This window comes from Zeugodacus cucurbitae, chromosome 6 (assembly GCF_028554725.1).
Source record: "Zeugodacus cucurbitae isolate PBARC_wt_2022May chromosome 6, idZeuCucr1.2, whole genome shotgun sequence".
Lineage (NCBI taxonomy): Eukaryota > Metazoa > Arthropoda > Insecta > Diptera > Tephritidae > Zeugodacus > Zeugodacus cucurbitae.
This window is the reverse complement of record NC_071671.1, coordinates 9,077,476-9,097,381: the sequence shown is the minus strand read 5'-3', so window position 1 is coordinate 9,097,381 and position 19,906 is coordinate 9,077,476. Positions and strand designations below refer to the sequence as shown.

The 19,906-nt window shown below is 33.1% G+C and overlaps 3 protein-coding genes across 6 annotated transcripts; 1 reads left to right on the top strand and 2 right to left on the bottom strand.

The window, feature by feature from the left end:
- Positions 1-340: 340 nt before the first annotated feature.
- Eif2c2_0 (protein argonaute-2) lies at positions 341-19,855 on the top strand. 4 transcript variants are annotated; one of them, XM_029042918.2, is made up of 11 exons: positions 341-467; positions 1,643-1,896; positions 8,231-8,421; positions 12,580-12,654; positions 14,548-15,324; positions 15,402-15,624; positions 15,693-16,104; positions 16,347-16,686; positions 16,764-17,449; positions 17,511-17,680; positions 19,322-19,855. In XM_029042918.2, the coding sequence occupies exons 3-11, from the start codon at positions 8,295-8,297 to the stop codon at positions 19,458-19,460; spliced, it is 2,949 nt and encodes a 982-aa protein (XP_028898751.2). In that variant the 5' UTR covers positions 341-467; positions 1,643-1,896; positions 8,231-8,294; the 3' UTR covers positions 19,461-19,855. The 4 variants fall into 4 exon arrangements, with proteins under 4 accessions (XP_028898751.2, XP_011189086.2, XP_011189087.2 ...); XM_011190784.3 differs by lacking the exon at positions 341-467 and having other exon boundaries at positions 1,301-1,896; XM_011190785.3 differs by lacking the exons at positions 341-467; positions 12,580-12,654 and having other exon boundaries at positions 1,301-1,896.
- LOC114804450 (uncharacterized) lies at positions 7,403-7,635 on the bottom strand. The gene has a single exon (XM_029042919.2). The coding sequence runs from the start codon at positions 7,633-7,635 to the stop codon at positions 7,453-7,455; it is 183 nt and encodes a 60-aa protein (XP_028898752.1). The 3' UTR covers positions 7,403-7,452.
- LOC105216340 (uncharacterized) lies at positions 7,403-8,949 on the bottom strand. The gene is made up of 3 exons (XM_011190782.3): positions 8,683-8,949; positions 7,956-8,083; positions 7,403-7,897 (listed from the first exon to the last, which is right to left on the bottom strand). The coding sequence occupies exons 1-3, from the start codon at positions 8,826-8,828 to the stop codon at positions 7,707-7,709; spliced, it is 465 nt and encodes a 154-aa protein (XP_011189084.1). The 5' UTR covers positions 8,829-8,949; the 3' UTR covers positions 7,403-7,706.
- Positions 19,856-19,906: the final 51 nt, after the last annotated feature.

Sequence of the window (19,906 nt, the reverse complement as noted above, 5' to 3'; positions counted from 1 at the left end):
TTCGAATAAAGCTTCTCTCTTACATAATCTCTCTTATTTGATTTTACTCTTTCGTTTTTGGGTTTATCATTTAGCCAGTTTCCTATTCGTTTTCCAGCTTGTTCACAACATCGGCGTTTATTATACATACACATGTATATTATTTGTGCTTGCTTTTGCTCACAATTGATGGTCGCACAGCTTTTCGCTCGGCGCAATTTGTTTTTAATCGTTGCTTGTCATTGACGCAAATTCCGGCGGCAGAATTGGTGCGATATATTTATTATATACGGCAAACTGAACAATATATATTTTTTATAACAACAACAAGTGGTGTGTTTATATGCATATACATAGTTTGAATGTACATATATGCATATTGTTTATGTGCGCTTGGCGCAGTGCTCTTATCACAAAACAAACGACGAAGCGAGAGTATATGAAAACCGGAATGCTTATAGTTAAACAACAATAAGCCAATTGTGCGGGTAGAGTTGTGTATATACATACATATTTGATAATGTATTGTGTACTCTCGTACTGCACTTCGCTTTTTCCCGTTTGGTTGGCGAATTATTTACATATGAATATACACACGACTGTATATAAATATGTATATATATGTATGTATGTATACCTGCAACCAGCTAGACGCATGTCAACAACAAGAAAAAAGAGAGTAGTCGGTTTTAAAGAGAGAGCTTACATATATATATAAGTAACGTATATATTAAACTGATTTATATTGCATATAGAAACGGTTGTTCAAAAGCGAAAACACCAATAAAATATCCGAAGTGCAAGGCCTGAAAAAGCTATTTATGAATGTTCATTGCAAGTTGGCGCAGAATGTATATTATATACATACATGCATACATACTTACATACGTACAATATAAATTTAATGCAAAACGAAAAATACTGGTACATGTTTCTTTTACTTGAATATGTCTTTAGAAACGAAAGTTAAAATTAATAGGGAACAAGCAATAAAGTAACACGAAAACGGCAAAAGTGAAAAGCCGAGATAGGAAAAATCAACCCGCTCGTCTTCCTGCTTGCCCACCTGCCAACCAAACACCCCCATGCCCTTAATGCTTATGTTCGTTTGTCGCACACCGCTGATCACACTCGGCTCTCGTCCCCATCCAAAGTTTAGGTAGCCGGCCCGGCGACCTCTGCTGCGTATCATACATATAGTGGTATCGTTGTTTGTTAGTGTGTTGTGTGGAGCCCACAAGTCAAAAAACAAACAACTGGGCGAATGCGGGGAGCGAAAGCGTCGTCGCTGTCGCAGCTGCTCTGCTGTCACTGCCGTTGCTCTGCTACTAGTGGGAATAAACGAGAAATTGCGTTTTATCGCTTGTGCTGATGAAATGTGTTTGTTTTTCGGATATTTGCAGTATTTAAAACTTATCAAAAAAGGAGTTTCAACAAATGAAATTAAAATATGAAAAATCATGAGTTGCAGTTCTGATATTTTTTAATTGAAAATCATAAATTAAATGTGAAATGTACCTGTTATTGCTGAAAAATTGAGAAAATGTCGCGCGTCTTTATTGTATGTAATTTATGTATTTCATGTTATGCATATAACTTCGTGTTATGAAAATATGACTTAATAACATTATCTGAACGTTTTCGAAATAATCAACATAATAAGTGAAACAAATGCAGTACAAATTTCGTATGAACAAAATATATTATCTTATCGACAAATACTACCGAACTTATTTATCTTGGAACGATTGAAAGATTAACTTAAAATATTGTTGAAAAAGAAAACAGCAGAAAATATAAGTTCAACAAAAATATAACAACAAAATAAAATAAAAAAAACTGACAACAATTAAACAAAGTAATTGGCTTATTAACTCCAATTGGAATTTTACCTCAATCACAGGAACAATCGATAAGGTAAGTTGTGCAGAAAGTTGCTAAAAATATTATGTTTGATTACAACAACAATAAATTATTCAGATATTAGTTAAATTCCGGGGCATAATTGGGTAAACAAAATCTGTTCAAGTCCTGTCTAAAGCAAGTTAAAAATTTCTGGAATGGTGACCGTGAAAAGTTAAAACGTTGAAGTGCATACCTACAAACATGTACATATGCTCCACAAACAATATGCCTATACTTACATATATTCGTTTATGTAAATGGCTGCTCTATACTTATTCTGTATAACGTACATACATGCACATTTGTTTGATTTGATTTGATTGTGATAAAATTAAACATTTTGCAATGTCTTCAGTCTCGACTGATTTTCAAAATATACTAATTTATTGTATTAATATTCTTCTTAAACCAGTTGATTTATATAAACAAACTTATAAGCGGCTGTTGTAGAAGAGTACGTGTCGGTTGTCCGAAGTTTATCTTAAAGTGTAGAAAGAGAATATGAGGAATGGATGTACTCTATGTATACAAATTTATTATAAAATTATTTAACGTCTATGCTAGATAACATGCATTTTATTTAAATTTATTTTATTTCAAGTATTTGATAACAACTGACGATTCAATTCTTTTTCGGTATCAGAACAAACAGAATATGCTTAATAGGGGAAGGAAAGATACCACCAACAAATGTTGCTTCTACGATAGTCTGGTACTTAACCGGAAGTGATTCCTCAAAATTATTTCAACTCTTAAAACAACAAAAGCAAGCTTTTTAAGCTAGTTTGGATACAATTGTCTATTACTATAAATACAGTGGAACTTCTCTAACTCGAATCACCCCAACCCACAAAAAAAACTTCGAGTTAGAGAGACTTCGACTTTAATTAAAACATACAACTTTCCAAAAAGCTGTAAAATATTTATTTATACACTGTTTTATTTAGTTACTTCGCAAAATTATTATTATAATTATGGATATACGATAAAAGATGTTTGCTGTTGTGTTTTGCTATTGTTTGGCTCTTGGCGTCTATATCCCATGCCTTTGTTAGATGATTTATGAAATCTATAAGTGTAATATTATATTTTTTGTTCGCCTCCATACGATATAGAGGGACTCGATAGTAAAATTTTAAATGTTGTATTATGTCCTGACCAAAAAGTTCGATTTATGGAACGAAATTTGTATGAAAGTTGCCTTCTATTGCCACTCCAAGAGTTCGAGTTATGAAGAACTTCGAGTTATAGAAATTCGAGTTAGGAAAGGAAATTTGTATGAAATTTTTCTTCTAAACGCTATTGCCACTCCAAAAGTTCGAGTTATGGGGATCTTCGAGTTATAGAATTTCGAATTATGGAAGTTCCACTGTATATGGGAAATAGTGGCGGTAATAGTCGAAACGAGTTAACAGTCCTTGAGCGCATAAAGTCCGGGTCCGGGATAAACGATACACTGGTGTTAGATTGTCCGCCAATGCAAAATGAAGGAATATGCGAACGTTTTTGAAACTGTCGAGGTTCGCACTTGCAATAACACAGAATTTTTTTTGTCATGAACTGGTGGTGCTACTATGTGTGCCTTATGTTTTTGGGGTCGCAAAAACCAAACTCGTATAAGTCCCTTATCATTCCCGTCCTGCTTAATGCTGCAGAAGTGGGGACGATGTCAACATCCGATGAGACGACACTAGGAGTTTTCGAGAGAAAGGTTTTGCGTAAGATTTATGATCCCTTAAACATTGGCAACGGCGAATACCGCAGACAATGGAACAATGAGCTGTATGTGTTATTCGACAACATAGACATAGTGCAGCGAATGAAAAGACAACGGCTACGCTGACTTGGTCATGCTGTTCGAATGACGAAAGCGCTCCGGCTTTGAAAGTGTTCGATGCAGTATAAGAGGAAGACCTCCACTCCGTTGGAATGACCAGGCGGAGTCCTTCTCCTGTCAACACTTGGGATTTCCAATTGGCGCCAAACTGAAGGGAGCGCTATTGTAAACTCGGTAATAACCGCGTCAGCTGTTCCTACGCCAATTAAGAACAAGAATCCGAATCCGAGGTCCATTCAACCGCATCATATCAGGGTTTTGACATAATCTCAGAAAACCAATATGGCGGACAGCGTTTTTAAAACTTCATCGGACTCGCTTGAAACTCGCTACTCCGGTGTTTTCGAGGTCGCTTATTAGGAATCCGGTGTCGGTTTTTTTTTTAAATTATAATTATCGGATCCAATATGGCGGACGCTATTTTGAAATATTTATCGTAATCGCTCGAAACTCGTTACTACGGAGTTCTCGGAGTAAGAGAGAACAGGTCGTTGGTTGGGGGCTTAAAACGTATAGAGCTCAGTATTTCTAGGACCACATTAAGACGTGTACCTTGAATCGAAAATAAACCGGATAAAGTTTAAGCGCCAAAAACTCTATTTCATTTCATATAAGTTTGTACGAAAACTTACATCCATATTTGATATATGTACATATGTAAATAACAACTATTTTTTAAATGTCAGAATATAAGTATACTTTGTTATTATTGCGTTTTTGTTTTTTTTCCTATTTACTATGCACATCAAGAGAGCAACATTAATATTTACATACATGTAGTTATCTCTTTCAAACAGCTGACGTGTTATCGGTATGTGTATATTATTTTTGCTCTGTTCTTATGCTTGTCCTTTCAGCTATCAAAGCTGCTCTGAGAGAAAATACCCATGCTACGATAGGTATAGAATGGCGCAAATAATGGTAGTTTGGGAAAGGTTACGTTTCTTTTATATTGACTTTTGAAAATCTTACCATATATGTATGTATACAAATACGAACATTTATTGTACATAATATAATTGCATACTTACATATGTATATACATTCTCCCCAAACATAACTAAACACACCCTTGGCTAAGCTTACAAGCATTGTCCTTCCACAATTTTCGCTTTTAGCGAGAGCACAACTTTCTCCTTTGATACATTTTCATTTTTACTTGTACTCTTTATAGTGAGATTATCGACGTTTTTTTTAATAAACTCTATATATATATGTATACATAAATATGTATAATCTGTTCAGCTTCCTATTCACTTTTATTAGTGTCTGTACTCCAAGTTCGATTCTGTTATGCCAAAAAGGGGGTATTTAACCAATTACAATGAGAAATAAGCGGGATCACAAAACCACGCACCAATACTTACATATGGTATATACAATTATTGAAATATATTTAGTTATACCAACGTTTATACTTGGAGTTCAGACTTTTCTTAGTCTTAAAAGAATGCCACATACTGGTATGTAAATATGTATGTATAAACAACCGCCTTAAAAATTTATATATTTTGAAAAACAATTTTAAATTACTTTCAAATTTTTTTATTTTATTTCGTTGTTTAATATGAAAAATCTTGGACCTAATCATTGAATGCGTTTCGAAAAAAAATCGTATTTTCGAATAGAATAAAATAAATAATGTGGGTAGCGACTTTCTGGATTCTTAATCAATTCTTAAATCAATTTTAAGAAGCCGATACTAATTACGCCGCTTTTCTGTTTTATTTCAGTCAAGATGTTTTCATTAATATTTAATGGAATTTAGGTCCGATGATTGCGAGGGTGATCCAATTGTTTTGCAGAGTTATATTCAAAGTATTCCAAAGCTTAAAAATGCAATCCAAATCCAAATTTATTAAGGCAGTAAGTCTGCTTTACAGGCTTCAAAAAATCGATTTTTTTGTTTTGTTTTAAATCTCTTCCAAAACTATCCAAAAATATGTCTTTAAAATTCTAGAAGCCAATTCTACATATTTTCGAAGCTAGAGCAGTTTTAGTGGCCGAGCGTCGAGCAGGTGCGAACGCTCAAACAGACTTTAAAGCGCGTTTTCTCGAGTTTTCATTTTCACAAGTGTTAGAAAACGGTGTCGGCGATAGCAAAAAGAATATACATATGTCCGATCGAAAAAAACCAAAGTGATCTAGCTTCAGTATTAAATTATCTTCTATTTGAACTAGACAAAAGTAGTTGAAGTTGGACAAAAGTATTATTTAAACTACTTGTTTTGCAACTTAAAGTAAATTTTTTTTTAAAAAAAGTGAATTTTTTTTTCAAACTTCGAAAAAATTTGGAATTTTATAACTTCTTCGGTATTTTTTTAGTTCATAAAGAAAAGAAGCTTATAAAAATTAAAAAAAAAATTTGGTTCGACTGTTTCAGATGCATCGCACGACCTCCATCACCGGCACCGATTTACAAGTGCAGACTCCAGCCGCTCCAGAAAAATACTTACAACTTTGAAAAAATTTCAATATTTTTTAATAATAAATATTGTTTTTTAAGCCTTAAATATAGTACACTATCGTCTTAAAATTCCGTTTACCGCAATCATTTCCTTCCCTTTCAAAAAAAAATTGCTATAAAAACGCTTTTTTTCGGCTTCTAAAGCAGACTACTGCCTTAAATTTCGTGTCCAATCTAGTCAAGAAATTCACAATTTGATTTGTTTTGACGCAAATCAGCTGTTTCGCAAGTTTTTTTGTAAACCTTGCATTAAAGTATTTTTTTTATTAAATGTATAACTGAACAGACAAAAATTATTAATAATTCAATAAATTCATAATCTTTTATGTTTTCTAATTTTTTTTAAATATTATTGTCAGTAAAGCTTAGTTTTATGTAAGGTGAAGTAATAATTTGTTTTTGGAACATTTACTTTATTAAGGAATTTTTCGATTAATATGTTTAATGCTTTTACTTTGTCGAGCTTTAACAATGCATCTTATAGCTAGCTACCAGCACATTTAAAAGCCGAAAGTCTGCGTTCTATTGATATATTTTTGGCGAAGGTTCACTGTCACTCTCGTTTTCACTTTCACTTGAAATGGAAGTTTTCGTGTTTGTAACTTGAATAGTAAATACGCTCATACTTAATAGTGTACACACATTGGTATCCAGTTTATTCTTTTCTGTCTTTTCCTTTCTACTTCGAATAACTAGTTGCGCGAACTTACTATCATTTCTGTAAACTGGATAGCTGACTTCATCTAAGTTGGTCGACAATTTGTGTTCCTCTTTATGCATTCATCATCTAATAGTTGGCGGTTTATTTTATAAATATATTCAAAGACAATCATAAATATACACTTTCAAACATACATACAGATTCATGTTCAAGAACTTGAATTTTTTTAATGTAATTCTGAGACTCTTCTTAAAAGATAACTAATGTATACGTAATTATAACTATACACTGACAGAAATATAACTCCTTCCAACTTCAGTGAAGTTTGTTATGGATGGTCCACAAATATCCATCCCATAGAAATCTCTCATTTTACTGCATTCTATATTTATCGAAATTGTATGCTCCCAGTTAAGAAGCAAAATGAACTTCACTCCAAGCAGTTTTTGCAAAAACATCTATACAGCCATTACTATACCTAGTTTCTTTCTAAATAAGTATATCAAATTTGTCTAACGAAAAGCATCGCATTTAAAATGTAAAACTCCAAATGTATATATACATGATAGACATCTTTATTATGAACATTTGATGACTTGAAAATTAGAATTCAACAGGCTTTAAAGTAATGAATCTTGATAGTATGAATGCTATTATAATAGTAGCGCATACAAAACAAAATGCGAACGTATAAAATGATTCCTCAGTGAAAATGTCGGTAAAAGCTGGTATATCTTCGTATATCTGCTCAATTACAGCTAAAGTGCCTTTGTGTTTTTTCACCATTTTTTAATTAACTTGAAGAAGCACTTGATATAGAATATGTTTCGCTATATATTGTTAAATAAGCTACAGGTTTATTTTTTCTTTGAACCCTTTTTACCACCAGCGCCGCCTGCTAGCTTTTGTTTCTCTGCTTTAGTAGCTACCTTGGATGTGATCTCCTCAACAGGCGCCAGCACAGATACGTGCTTGTTAAGAAGCTGCAAAAGTTCGAGTGTTGTCAAATTGTTGCTGACAAAACGAATTTCTTTCACTTGTGCTTTTTCTGAAAAAAAAGCAGAAACCCATTAGAGTTGTACTTTCTTTAAAATGTCTAAACTTACCTTGTGCGGAATCAATTAAAGAAAATTTAACTTCCGAAGGTTGACGATTGCAAACCACATCTGTTTTTATAATGCAATTGGGATTGGTAAGCGATATCTTAGGTGTTGACAGCAAAGACAAGAAATCCCTACATAAAGAAGAATTATATGATATATGATTTAAAGAAGAATTATATGATTTGAATGATATACTTTTTACATCCATATTCATATAAGTGTTCATATACTATGCTAGAATGCAACTTTAAATTTATTTTTTATTTTTATTGAAACAGATTGTATCGATATATCTGACAAAGGAAAAATAAAGGCCTCAAACTGACACCGACACCCACAAAGATGTCCACGGAGCGTGAGCTCGCTCCGGGAGGACCAGGACAGCTCCATACTTTACCTATCTCTTATTCAGATCTCGGAACTACACTACAATTGAATACAGCTGTTCGAATTATTGGCAAAGTGTACGGTAAGTGTTCAACGTTAAAATTTATTTAATTTTGTGTGTAGCTGTTATTACGGTCCTGCTTTGTCGATTGTATAAAAATGTGCATGAATAATCTCGAAATTCTACATTCTATATACCGAGTACTTTGACAGTTGATCCTCCGTATTGCGCATGCCACAAAATCCATGAGTATATTATTTTGACATTGTCAAACAATATTAAATCAAATTGGGGAATGAGGAGGAAGTTGCAATATAGCCTAAACCGATGTGCAATAGTTACCTTGTAGGTCTCACATTTTCTGCATATGGATCAAACGTAACAGTTATCCGTTTAACTCCTTTTAAATTTACATTTTTCAATTGTTTGCTTATTGCGGCAATTATACCGTTTGACCGCTTCAAAGCTCCACTGAATTGTATCGACATTTTGTAACTTTTCTATATTATAGTTATTTAATAAAATAATTTGTGTATATTTCGTACTCGCTTTTACTGGTTTTATAATATTTTTTATGTCAAATTATGCTCACTTCAAAACGCATGACATTTACTATCATAAACACAGAGCTGCTTTTATTAGGCTATTACAGTGGCTCTCAAAAATATTATAGAGGGAAAAAAGTAATTTGTTATTTAAAACTAGATAGAAAGCTTTATCTACAATAAATTTTTTTTAAATATATAATTTATGGAGATTATAGGGACATTTATAATAGTAAATAACATATGAAATATTAACATCTTTCATAATATGCAAAGCAATGTGAGCAATGGGCAACACTTATTGCTTACGATATTGTACATAAATGTTCGAAATATTTCGAATATAGCACCTTCGACTTGATGTGGAGCAGAACTCGCTGATGTGGAACAGAGAAAACTGTAAAACATTTAGCTGTAATTATATTTTGTTCACTCACACCCTTTTGTTTCTCAGTTCGAAATCTCGTTTAGATTTGCAAGGTGGTGGACTAAGGAAAGTCGTGTAAAGAAAGAACGTTGAGAATCGTGAAAAAATTGTTTCGAGTGCTGCTGCTGAAATTTTCAATTGAATTTTTTGCATAATGTTTGGAGGCAAAGTTAAAAAAAATAGCAAAAAAGTTTGGGGCCTGTTCTAAATAACTATCTGTGTATGAACTGAGTGTGTAAAAATAGTTGAACTATCACAAATCCGTTCTCGAAATTAGCAGAGCACATTTTTACGTCTTCAGTCGGTTGGTGTGTTCGTGCGTTAAAAAAATCAAAGGAGCCCCACTCGGAAGCAGCAGCAGCCAAATTATTAAAACGGGAATAAAGAAACTGCAGCTGTAGATCAGTAGCAGAGGTCAATAATACAAGCCATTAACCGCGAAAGTTGAACTTTTATTGTGTTCCGTTTCATTACTACCTGCCATTTAAGGGGGAAAACGCTAGACATATTCCCTTCAATAATCGAATTCACAGTTACGAGCGATAATCGAGTGTGCCAGCTTATTCCCAGTATAAACAAACAACCGATTCTCAAAGCATTTTTACTTACAATAAAATGAGCATACGCCGTTGAGTGAAAAACTGAAAAAGGATATAACTACATATACATAAATATATAAATACCTACATATATATATATATATATATATATATAAATATATATAATGCATATTGTGCCTGAGATTGTGTTCTAGATTACTGCAAATTTAAAAACGAAGTTTGTAGTTCAACATTAACTTCAAAGTGTCTGTTAAGTGAGGTTAATATAAATGTGAGAATATTCAGTTCTTCATACTAAATACTACGTCACCACAAATAGTAATACATACAGAATTTTGTGTATTTGTGTACAACAAACAGGCAGCTAAACAATAAACTTAAAACCATAACATTTTATTGAATTAAGATAATTAAACGAATTCCAACATTTAAGTGATAGTAAGAAGGCTGAAATATTTATTTAGCAATAAAAGCAAATGTGCTGAAGTAAATTCGATAATATTACAAAACAAAAAAAAAAAAAATAAAAAATTAAAGCAAGTTAGAATTGTGGTAATTATAACAATAACAACTCAATACGAAATAGACTCTTTTTAAATTTTAGTAAAACTATAAAGTTACGAATCGTACTAGAATTAATTTCTAAAAATGTATCCACACGGACAGCGTAAGTTCAAAATTTCCTAAATTTAACAATTAATTACTGTTGAAAAATGCCTTACTATTAACATACTGTATAATATTACAGCTTTACTATTAAGATTTTGCATACATATACTATAAAAATATAATAGAGGAATATTTGAACTGAAAGATTAAATGTAAAAATGTCATCTTTTTACAAAGTTTAAGAACTTCTGTTAAAACTAAAAAGTTCTCTTTCATTCTCCACATACATAAGTATTATTTATTATATAGTGTAAAAATTAATTTTGTATGTGGAGTTGGTTTTCCTCGAATTTGAGGACTTCTGACTGATGTTCGCCATAAGAGTCTTGATCATGCCCCAATAAATAGTAAAGAGTTCTTTGCTTGTTACGATAGAAGAGGGGACAATTCACATTTAATTACCAGTAGAGTATAATATTCAGGTGGTGTTCTGAAGAAACGTGACACTTTCAATTTTTATGTTTACAAGAACTTATGACAATTCGAAACGTACCAGATTGGTTCACTAATATAAAAATGACTTAAATTAAAAGTTCATATTAACATATCTGGATATATATAGTTACATTTATATAATGTTGTACAAGGGGAGAAAAGTTTAAAAAAATATAAGTCTAAATTTTATAATTAAATAATATTTATACCAAAAGTATGGAATAGCAATTTAAAGGGAAATTATAAGGCGTTTTTAAGTAAGATATTGTTTTAATTTGTCATCCATCATCATATCCATTAATGTTTACTATGCTTCATTTTCGTAGAGAGTTTGCTAAATTTATATAATAATTTACTTCTATTTATATAATATTTTATGAGTAGGCATATTCGATGGATATAATTTAACTAAAACAGGATTTGAATAGCATATTATAAAAGTAAATTGAGATATTTTTTTAAGAAATTTGAAGAACTTAATTTATTTGTATATTTATCAAATAATAGCAAATAAAAATGGAAGAAAAACTCGGTCAAACATCTGTATGTATAGCAAAAGGTGTAACACCAACTACATTAATTCGTGTGTATGTATGTACAGTGACATGTGTATTATTTTTTTAAATTATACATAAGTATGTAAGTATATATGTATGAGCGTAAATAATTATACATATGTATTTATGCAGGTATTTTTTAATACATAAGTATGTTATCTTATCAAATAGGAATAAAAGAAATTGACGAAACGAATTCACAGTATAGACTTTAATACAAATTAGTCAGCTGCGTGGAAAAGCAATAGTCACAGTTTAAAAACATCATGGTATTTTTAATGAAATGGATGAAAAATACACATTTTAACCTAAATTAACTTTGTTTCTAAAAAAAGGTCAAACGTCATTCACTTAAAAAATATTTATATTAAGAAATACATACATAAGTTTATGTTTGAATGGTAGCTTCCCCGAAAATATATTAACTATTCTTATCATTTGCAAAATGTTGATAAATTTCAATGAAAGTAATTAATTATTAAAATATACTGGTTCACATTAGACATAATTCTTGAACATAGATCTGACTTGAAATGATATTTTCATTATATAAGGCCGTTTTATAAATATGGTAGAGGGAAGATTATTAATAATCAGGCGAGCCTTTGAATTTTTTTTTTATTTTAATTTTTTTATATAAAATATGTATACTATATTGAATTTAAAAAAATATATTAAAATGTTACATTTAAGTGGACATATTTATAATTACACCATATGGCAAGTATTATAATATATCCCGTATACGGTATATTGTATTATGCATATCTATGTACATACATACTTTAGATTTAAGCTTAATTTTATATATACATAAATACGCATTTGATTTTATGGTGAACTGCGTTGTATAATATTAATTATACTAATATCTTTATTTTATTATCCTATCACCAACCTTCCGAACTAATTGAATTCACCGTTAATGGATAATTGGATTCACATTAAATTTTTTTGTTTGTTTACTTTTTATGCACTCTTATTTTTTTTTTCTTTTTACAACTAAATTATGTATAATTTTTGATTTTTTCTTTTTTTAATTATAGAATCTCAATGGACACCTTCGCCCCCGCGGCCTCAGAGCCCCACTCAATCGCAGACCAGTTTCGAAAACCTCACATGTAAATTGAATTAAATTTTTTAGAAATTGAAAATTTTGAAATTAGTAATTTGTATTGTTTTCTATATTGGCTGACAAAAAAAAATTCCGTTAGTTTTGTTTGTTTGCTCGAACTTCATTTTTGCTTTCTTATTATACCATTAAATCTGCATACTTCTTATTTGTTTTGTTGTCTTCTTCCCTACGTTATTTCCTAAACTCATGATTGCAACTAAACACATAAAACCATTGTATTTCATAATTACTAACAATATCAAGTGGGTTATTTTGGAAGCAGAATTGAAACCATTCAAAACTTGTATTAGATGTCAGGAATTCTAATGTTATATTGTAGATTTGATGTCAACTCGAATTTTTATGAATTTGTGAATTTGTGTGACTCAATTTTATTGGTGTCGCTATCAGAAATAATCAAAAAATTTCGTTTTGTCAATCCAATTAGATGCTGTGACATTTAAAATCAGTGTTGGTTTGCAAATCTCACTCGATTTCCACAATAACCCTAAACATGTATATATTTGTTTTGTAAATTGACAAACTAACCTAAAAATAATTTTTTATTCATTTTAAAATGCATTAAATGTATCGCCAAAAATGTATAAATTGTGTAAAAATGTAAGTTAGAATATAATAGACAAGCTTGATTCGCTGTCTCCACAAAGGGGATTCCATTTATCGTTTTTGTTTCAAATATCATTCGATGATATTTTGATATCTTTATAGTGTAATCTATATCAATTTACTGAGTTGTATGGTCATTCGAAATAATTTTATCGATCGTAACAGCAACGGTTATTGGACGTCCATCGGCAGCTTCCAAGCTTTTGAAACTACTTGAATATACTTTTCCACTTCTTCATGTCTTTAATAATCTTAAAAATGTATTTAAGAAACCCCGTACGATATATTTCATATTTTCAACCCATTCAGCTTGCCTTATAAAAGTTCAGAAATAAGAGGTTAGGTTGGTCTGGTAGGCCTGCAGGCCACGCATAGACCAGTTATGTTTATGGTCCTTAGCGATATCAGATGGAGTGCCCTTACGTATTCCATGAGTTGTAGTCATCGTATAGGATGCCTGCGCTTGACATGAATTTTAAGAGATTATGAGGCCTCACTGACGATATCTGCCCTAGGTATCTGCTACATGTACATAGTTTACATAATAATTAATTAGCAGATTGGAGAAAAAAAGTTTAATCAGAATTATAGCAAATTTAAGGCCTGTGTGTAATGATAATCCATTTTATTTTCATATATTTGTAAGCATTAGCATATAACATGTAACCGTAAAATCAATAATTTTAGTTTGAACTGTTCACTTATATTAATAATATATTTTATTTTTATTTGATTTAATTTTATATTACTCTTACAATTCGATTTATTGATCTATGTAACTATATATTAAATTTAATAACTCCTTAATAAATTTTACAAATATCTTAGTCCAATGAATAATGAGTTCCAATCATTATTTTAATACAGCTAAAAAGTTATTAGCTGTGGTTGTGCTAGAAGCACGAAAATTAACCAGAATACACTTATAAATACTTTCAGTTTTGTTCGAATTGTAAATGGAATTTTTTTGAAATTGTTATGAAAATGAGCCCCGACTTTCGGCCTTTCAAGCCTTAAGTATCTATATATTTTTAATTTTAAATTTGAAGTTAGCTTTGCAGATTTTTTTATTTATTAAATATCGTATTACTACTAATCGCTAGTAAATTTGAAATTAAGTTTATATTACTAATCGCATTTTGACATTAAATAGTTTATTTGTTATTTGAAGCTTTTATATATAGTAGATCGATTGCGTGTATTTGTAGTTCTTATTCGTTTATATTTATTTGCTTATATCTTGTGCAACTCACAACATGTTTGTCTTATACAGCGCCACCAGCTACCGGTTCATCAGTGAATCCCACCGCCGTGACCAGCCCGAGTGCGCAAAATGTGGCCGTTGGAGGCGCAACTGTGGGTGGCGCAGGTGCCGCAGGTCTGGCTACACAGGCCTCCACGGTCGCCTCGCCATTGGGAGCGGCAGCTGCTGCTTCGCCCACCACGCAACCCGAACTGCCAGTATTTACGTGTCCGCGTAGACCAAATCTGGGACGAGAAGGTCGACCCATCGTTTTACGCGCCAATCACTTTCAAGTGTCTATGCCACGCGGCTATGTACATCACTACGATATCAATATTCAGCCGGACAAGTGTCCGCGCAAAGTGAATCGTGAAATCATAGAGACTATGGTACATGCATACAGCAAAATATTTGGTGTACTAAAGCCAGTATTTGACGGTCGTAATAATTTATATACGCGCGATCCGCTGCCCATAGGCAACGATCGTCTGGAATTGGAAGTCACGCTACCAGGCGAGGGGAAAGATCGTATTTTCCGTGTAACGATCAAATGGATGGCTCAAGTATCGCTTTTCAATTTAGAAGAAGCTCTGGAGGGACGTACACGCCAGATACCATACGATGCAATACTTGCATTAGATGTCGTAATGCGACATTTGCCGAGCATGACGTATACTCCTGTGGGACGGAGCTTCTTTAGCTCGCCAGATGGTTACTACCATCCTTTGGGTGGCGGTCGTGAGGTTTGGTTTGGTTTCCATCAGAGTGTGCGTCCATCCCAATGGAAGATGATGTTGAATATTGATGGTGGGTGTTCCTAAATTTTTGATTTATGTACATATATATAAGTTTTAAATTTTTGTAATTTTGTTTTTATAATTTAGTTTCGGCAACGGCATTCTATAAGGCGCAGCCAGTTATAGATTTTATGTGCGAAGTACTCGATATACGAGATATTAATGAACAAAGAAAACCACTGACAGATTCACAGCGTGTCAAATTCACAAAAGAAATCAAAGGTCTTAAAATTGAAATTACCCATTGTGGAGCCATGCGTCGCAAATATCGTGTTTGTAATGTAACACGTCGTCCAGCACAAATGCAATCGTGAGTTTTTTTCATACATCTTCTATATTTATGCATATTATATTGATTTTCATGTAAAATTATTTTAGGTTCCCCCTTCAGCTAGAGAATGGTCAAACTGTTGAGTGTACTGTAGCCAAGTACTTCTTGGATAAATACCGTATGAAATTACGTTATCCACATTTGCCATGTCTTCAGGTAGGACAGGAACATAAGCATACATATTTACCCTTGGAGGTTTGTAATATTGTCGCCGGTCAACGTTGCATAAAAAAACTCACCGATATGCAAACATCGACAATGATTAAAGCTACAGCTCGTTCGGCACCCGATCGTGAGCGTGAAATCAACAATTTAGTGAAGAGAGCCGATTTCAATAACGATTCTTACGTGCAGGAATTCGGTTTGACCATTTCTAATTCTATGATGGAAGTGCGTGGTCGTGTACTACCACCGCCGAAACTACAATATGGGGGACGTGTATCAAGTATGACTGGACAGGTAAATATGCAAAGCATTATTGGAGAGTTATATGTGTAAATTGGAGGTTATTGGTTATACATATATGTATGTATGTATGTAAATCGAAAAAAAAACATTTATCATAGTCAAATGCTCCTTGTGCTCTTTAAATAAAAATAAATTTGTAAATTTATATTTACTGTTATTTTGCCTCACCTCTTTGGAAGTTGACTTTTTCCTCTCAAATTGTTCAATTACATTATTTTTTTATTTCCAAACAGCAACTTTTCCCACCTCAGAATAAGGTGAGTTTGGCTTCACCCAATCAGGGTGTCTGGGATATGCGCGGTAAACAATTTTTCACCGGCGTGGAAATTCGTGTGTGGGCTATTGCTTGTTTCGCACCGCAAAGGACCGTGCGTGAAGATGCTTTGCGCAATTTTACTCAGCAATTGCAAAAAATTTCAAACGACGCTGGTATGCCCATTATTGGACAGCCGTGCTTTTGCAAATACGCAACTGGTCCAGATCAAGTGGAGCCCATGTTTAGATATTTGAAGAATTCGTTCAATGCACTGCAGTTGGTCGTGGTTGTGCTGCCAGGAAAGACTCCTGTTTATGGTAATTCAATTATTTTGTCTTAGATGATAAACATAGTGCTAATCTATCGCTTTCTTTATAAATTTACTAATTTAAAGCTGAAGTAAAACGCGTTGGCGATACGGTCTTGGGCATGGCAACACAGTGCGTTCAGGCAAAGAATGTTAATAAAACTTCACCGCAAACTTTGTCGAATCTATGCTTAAAGATTAATGTTAAATTGGGCGGTATCAATTCGATATTGGTACCCTCAATTCGCCCGAAAGTTTTCAATGAACCAGTTATCTTTCTGGGCGCCGATGTCACTCATCCACCAGCCGGTGATAACAAGAAGCCATCAATTGCAGCGGTTGTTGGCTCAATGGATGCTCATCCATCGCGTTATGCCGCCACAGTGCGTGTGCAACAGCATCGTCAGGAGATTATACAAGAATTGAGCAGCATGGTTCGCGAGTTGTTGATTATGTTTTACAAATCGACTGGCGGTTATAAGCCACATCGCATCATATTATATCGTGACGGTGTGTCCGAGGGTCAATTTCCCCACGTATTGCAACATGAGTTAACCGCTATACGCGAGGCGTGCATCAAACTGGAAGCTGAATATCGTCCGGGCATTACATTTATTGTGGTACAAAAGCGACATCATACACGTCTCTTCTGCGCTGAGAAGAAAGAACAGAGCGGCAAATCTGGCAACATACCGGCTGGCACCACTGTGGATGTCGGTATTACACACCCGACCGAATTCGACTTTTATCTTTGCAGTCATCAAGGCATACAGGTATGTATAGTTTGGCGCCATACTTTGTTTGACATTTTCCTAAGATATTGTATTTCCATAGGGTACAAGTCGACCTTCGCATTATCACGTACTATGGGATGACAATCATTTTGATTCCGATGAACTCCAATGTTTGACATATCAACTGTGTCACACTTATGTAAGGTGTACACGCTCCGTGTCGATACCAGCGCCCGCCTATTATGCTCATTTAGTAGCTTTCAGAGCCAGGTAAGAGAAAGTTTATTTTTTTTTTTTTGCAAAATATTTATAATTTATGACATTCTAATTTTGATACTCTCGCAACAAAGTAGCTAAGGAAAGTATATACCAAAGCCATCAGAGTGACGAGTAGAGTTGGAATCCGGATGTCCGTCTGTCCGTCCATGTAAACTGTAACTTGAGTAAAAATTTAAATAAATTGACGAAACTGGGCACCTAAGAAGGTTGCTTTCGTAAATGTGCGAAATCACTGCCACGCCCACAAAATGGAGGAAACTGAAAACTGATAAAGTACCATAACTAAGCTATAAATAAAGCTATAAAACTTGGTACAAAGGATCGCACTAGAAAGGGGTATATTCGGATGTAATTTGTTTGGGGAAAATGGGCGTCGACACGCCCCCAAAATTGGTTGTTTGTATATATCTCGCAAACTAATAAAGCTATATAGACCAAACATTCTGCATTCACTTCCCTTAGGTATCCCTTTATAAACCATAAAAATATGTGAAATATGATGTTTATGTTGAAAATTACTAAAAGTGCGTTAACTCACTAACGGAAAACAACAAAAACATTAAATTTTACAAGAGAAATGACGGAAGAAAGCTGCACTCAGAATGGAAAATGGGCGTGGCGTCGCTCACTTATTGGTCAAAAACCCTATCTCAGGAACTACTCGACCGATTTCAATGAAACTTGATATATAATATTTTCTTAACACCCTGATAACTCGGACTGAATACTATAATACTTCCTATATAAGTCAATTTTGAATTCCATCGGATTCCTTCACTTTATAATATATGCCAATGAAGATAACCGAATAAAACTTTATACAAATACTGAACTTGAGTTGAGGTATCACTTGTGAAATAATTGTCGAGATCGGGTTATAAAAAGTCCCTGATATCGAACATAAAGCCCTCAGTGCCTAAAGGTAGTTTTTCAACGAAAATATCAGTAAATCTCTTAGATATTTTAATGTAATTCAGACACAATTCTTTTTCTTTTAATAGTGTGTCTCTGTACAAAAAATGGTTAAAATTGGGTCATAACTTCCCCTAACTTCCATATACCATTTTTCAAAAATACGGTGGGCTTTATACCGCATATATCGGTTAATACGTGAGTTATCTTAGCAAAATTAAGCATATACTCTTGCATATAGTGTAAATTGATGGTGAAAATTAGTGAAATCGTTTCAGGAATTAATTTAGCCCTTATATAACATATACAGTGGAACTTCTCTAACTCGAATCACCATAATCCACAAAAAAACTGCGAGTTAGAGAGACTTCCGTGCTAAAGAAGGTAATTTGTATGAATTTTGACTTCTATTGCCAATTCAATAGTTCGAATTATGGAGAACTTCGAGTTAGAGCACTTCAAGTTATGGAAGTTGAACTGTATTATGATTTTCGTTATTCTTTTGGACTTTATACCGAATATATGGGTCAAAATGTGTTATCTTAATGACATCAATAAATTGCGAGAGTATAAAATGTTCGGTTCCACCCGAACTTAGCCTTTCATTACTTGTTTTTTTTTTTGTAGAGAAGACTCGTCTCTCCCGTCTGAAGCTTCTCAATTTGCGTTGCCATTGTTAATTAAAAAAAAATAATACTCATCCCTCCATTTCTTCTTTAGATATCATTTAGTTGAGAAGGAACACGATTCCGGCGAAGGATCTCATCAAAGCGGTTGCTCAGAAGACCGCACACCCGGCGCAATGGCACGTGCTATAACGGTGCATGCCGATACGAAAAAGGTCATGTACTTTGCCTAAAGAGGAACTTTGGCAATTTTATGTACGAAATAAACAACAATTGAATAACAACTACGAAATAGCGGTAATGCGCGCAATGTTGTGGAAAATAGTAGTAAGGCAAAATACACAAATCGATGCATTATTTTATTAGTGATAAGTATATAAAATTTTATATAAATTCAATAATCTGCAACAAGGCAAGGCAAAAGAAAGTTAGGTTAAAATGGACTTAACCGGGAATTTTTAACATACAATACATACAATCCATGTCTAAGCTAAAAGTTATCGTATAGAATTAACTATGTTTTAGCGAAATTCTGTTTCTTCCAACTTTGTTATAATATTTTGAAGTCGCTATAATAATTCCAATTTTGCTAATTTTAAATCATGAAGTATATGCGAAGAAGAAGAAGTTTAAGTTGAAGAAGATATTGTATGTAAGTAGAAAAGTGTTTAAAGATTAC

Bases quoted from the DNA above. Each gene is read 5' to 3' on its own strand.
- LOC114804450 (XM_029042919.2), bottom strand. From the start codon at position 7,635: ATGGTGAAAAAACACAAAGGCACTTTAGCTGTAATTGAGCAGATATAC.
- Eif2c2_0 (XM_029042918.2), top strand. From the start codon at position 8,295: ATGTCCACGGAGCGTGAGCTCGCTCCGGGAGGACCAGGACAGCTCCAT. The intron at 15,325-15,401 runs GTGGGTGTTCCT...TTTATAATTTAG, and splicing joins GATGATGTTGAATATTGATG to TTTCGGCAACGGCATTCTAT. The intron at 16,687-16,763 runs GTAATTCAATTA...ACTAATTTAAAG, and splicing joins AGGAAAGACTCCTGTTTATG to CTGAAGTAAAACGCGTTGGC.
- LOC105216340 (XM_011190782.3), bottom strand. From the start codon at position 8,828: ATGTCGATACAATTCAGTGGAGCTTTGAAGCGGTCAAACGGTATAATT. The intron at 8,084-8,682 runs GTAACTATTGCA...TTCTTTATGTAG, and splicing joins GAAAATGTGAGACCTACAAG to GGATTTCTTGTCTTTGCTGT. The intron at 7,898-7,955 runs GTAAGTTTAGAC...CTTTTTTTTCAG, and splicing joins TTTAATTGATTCCGCACAAG to AAAAAGCACAAGTGAAAGAA.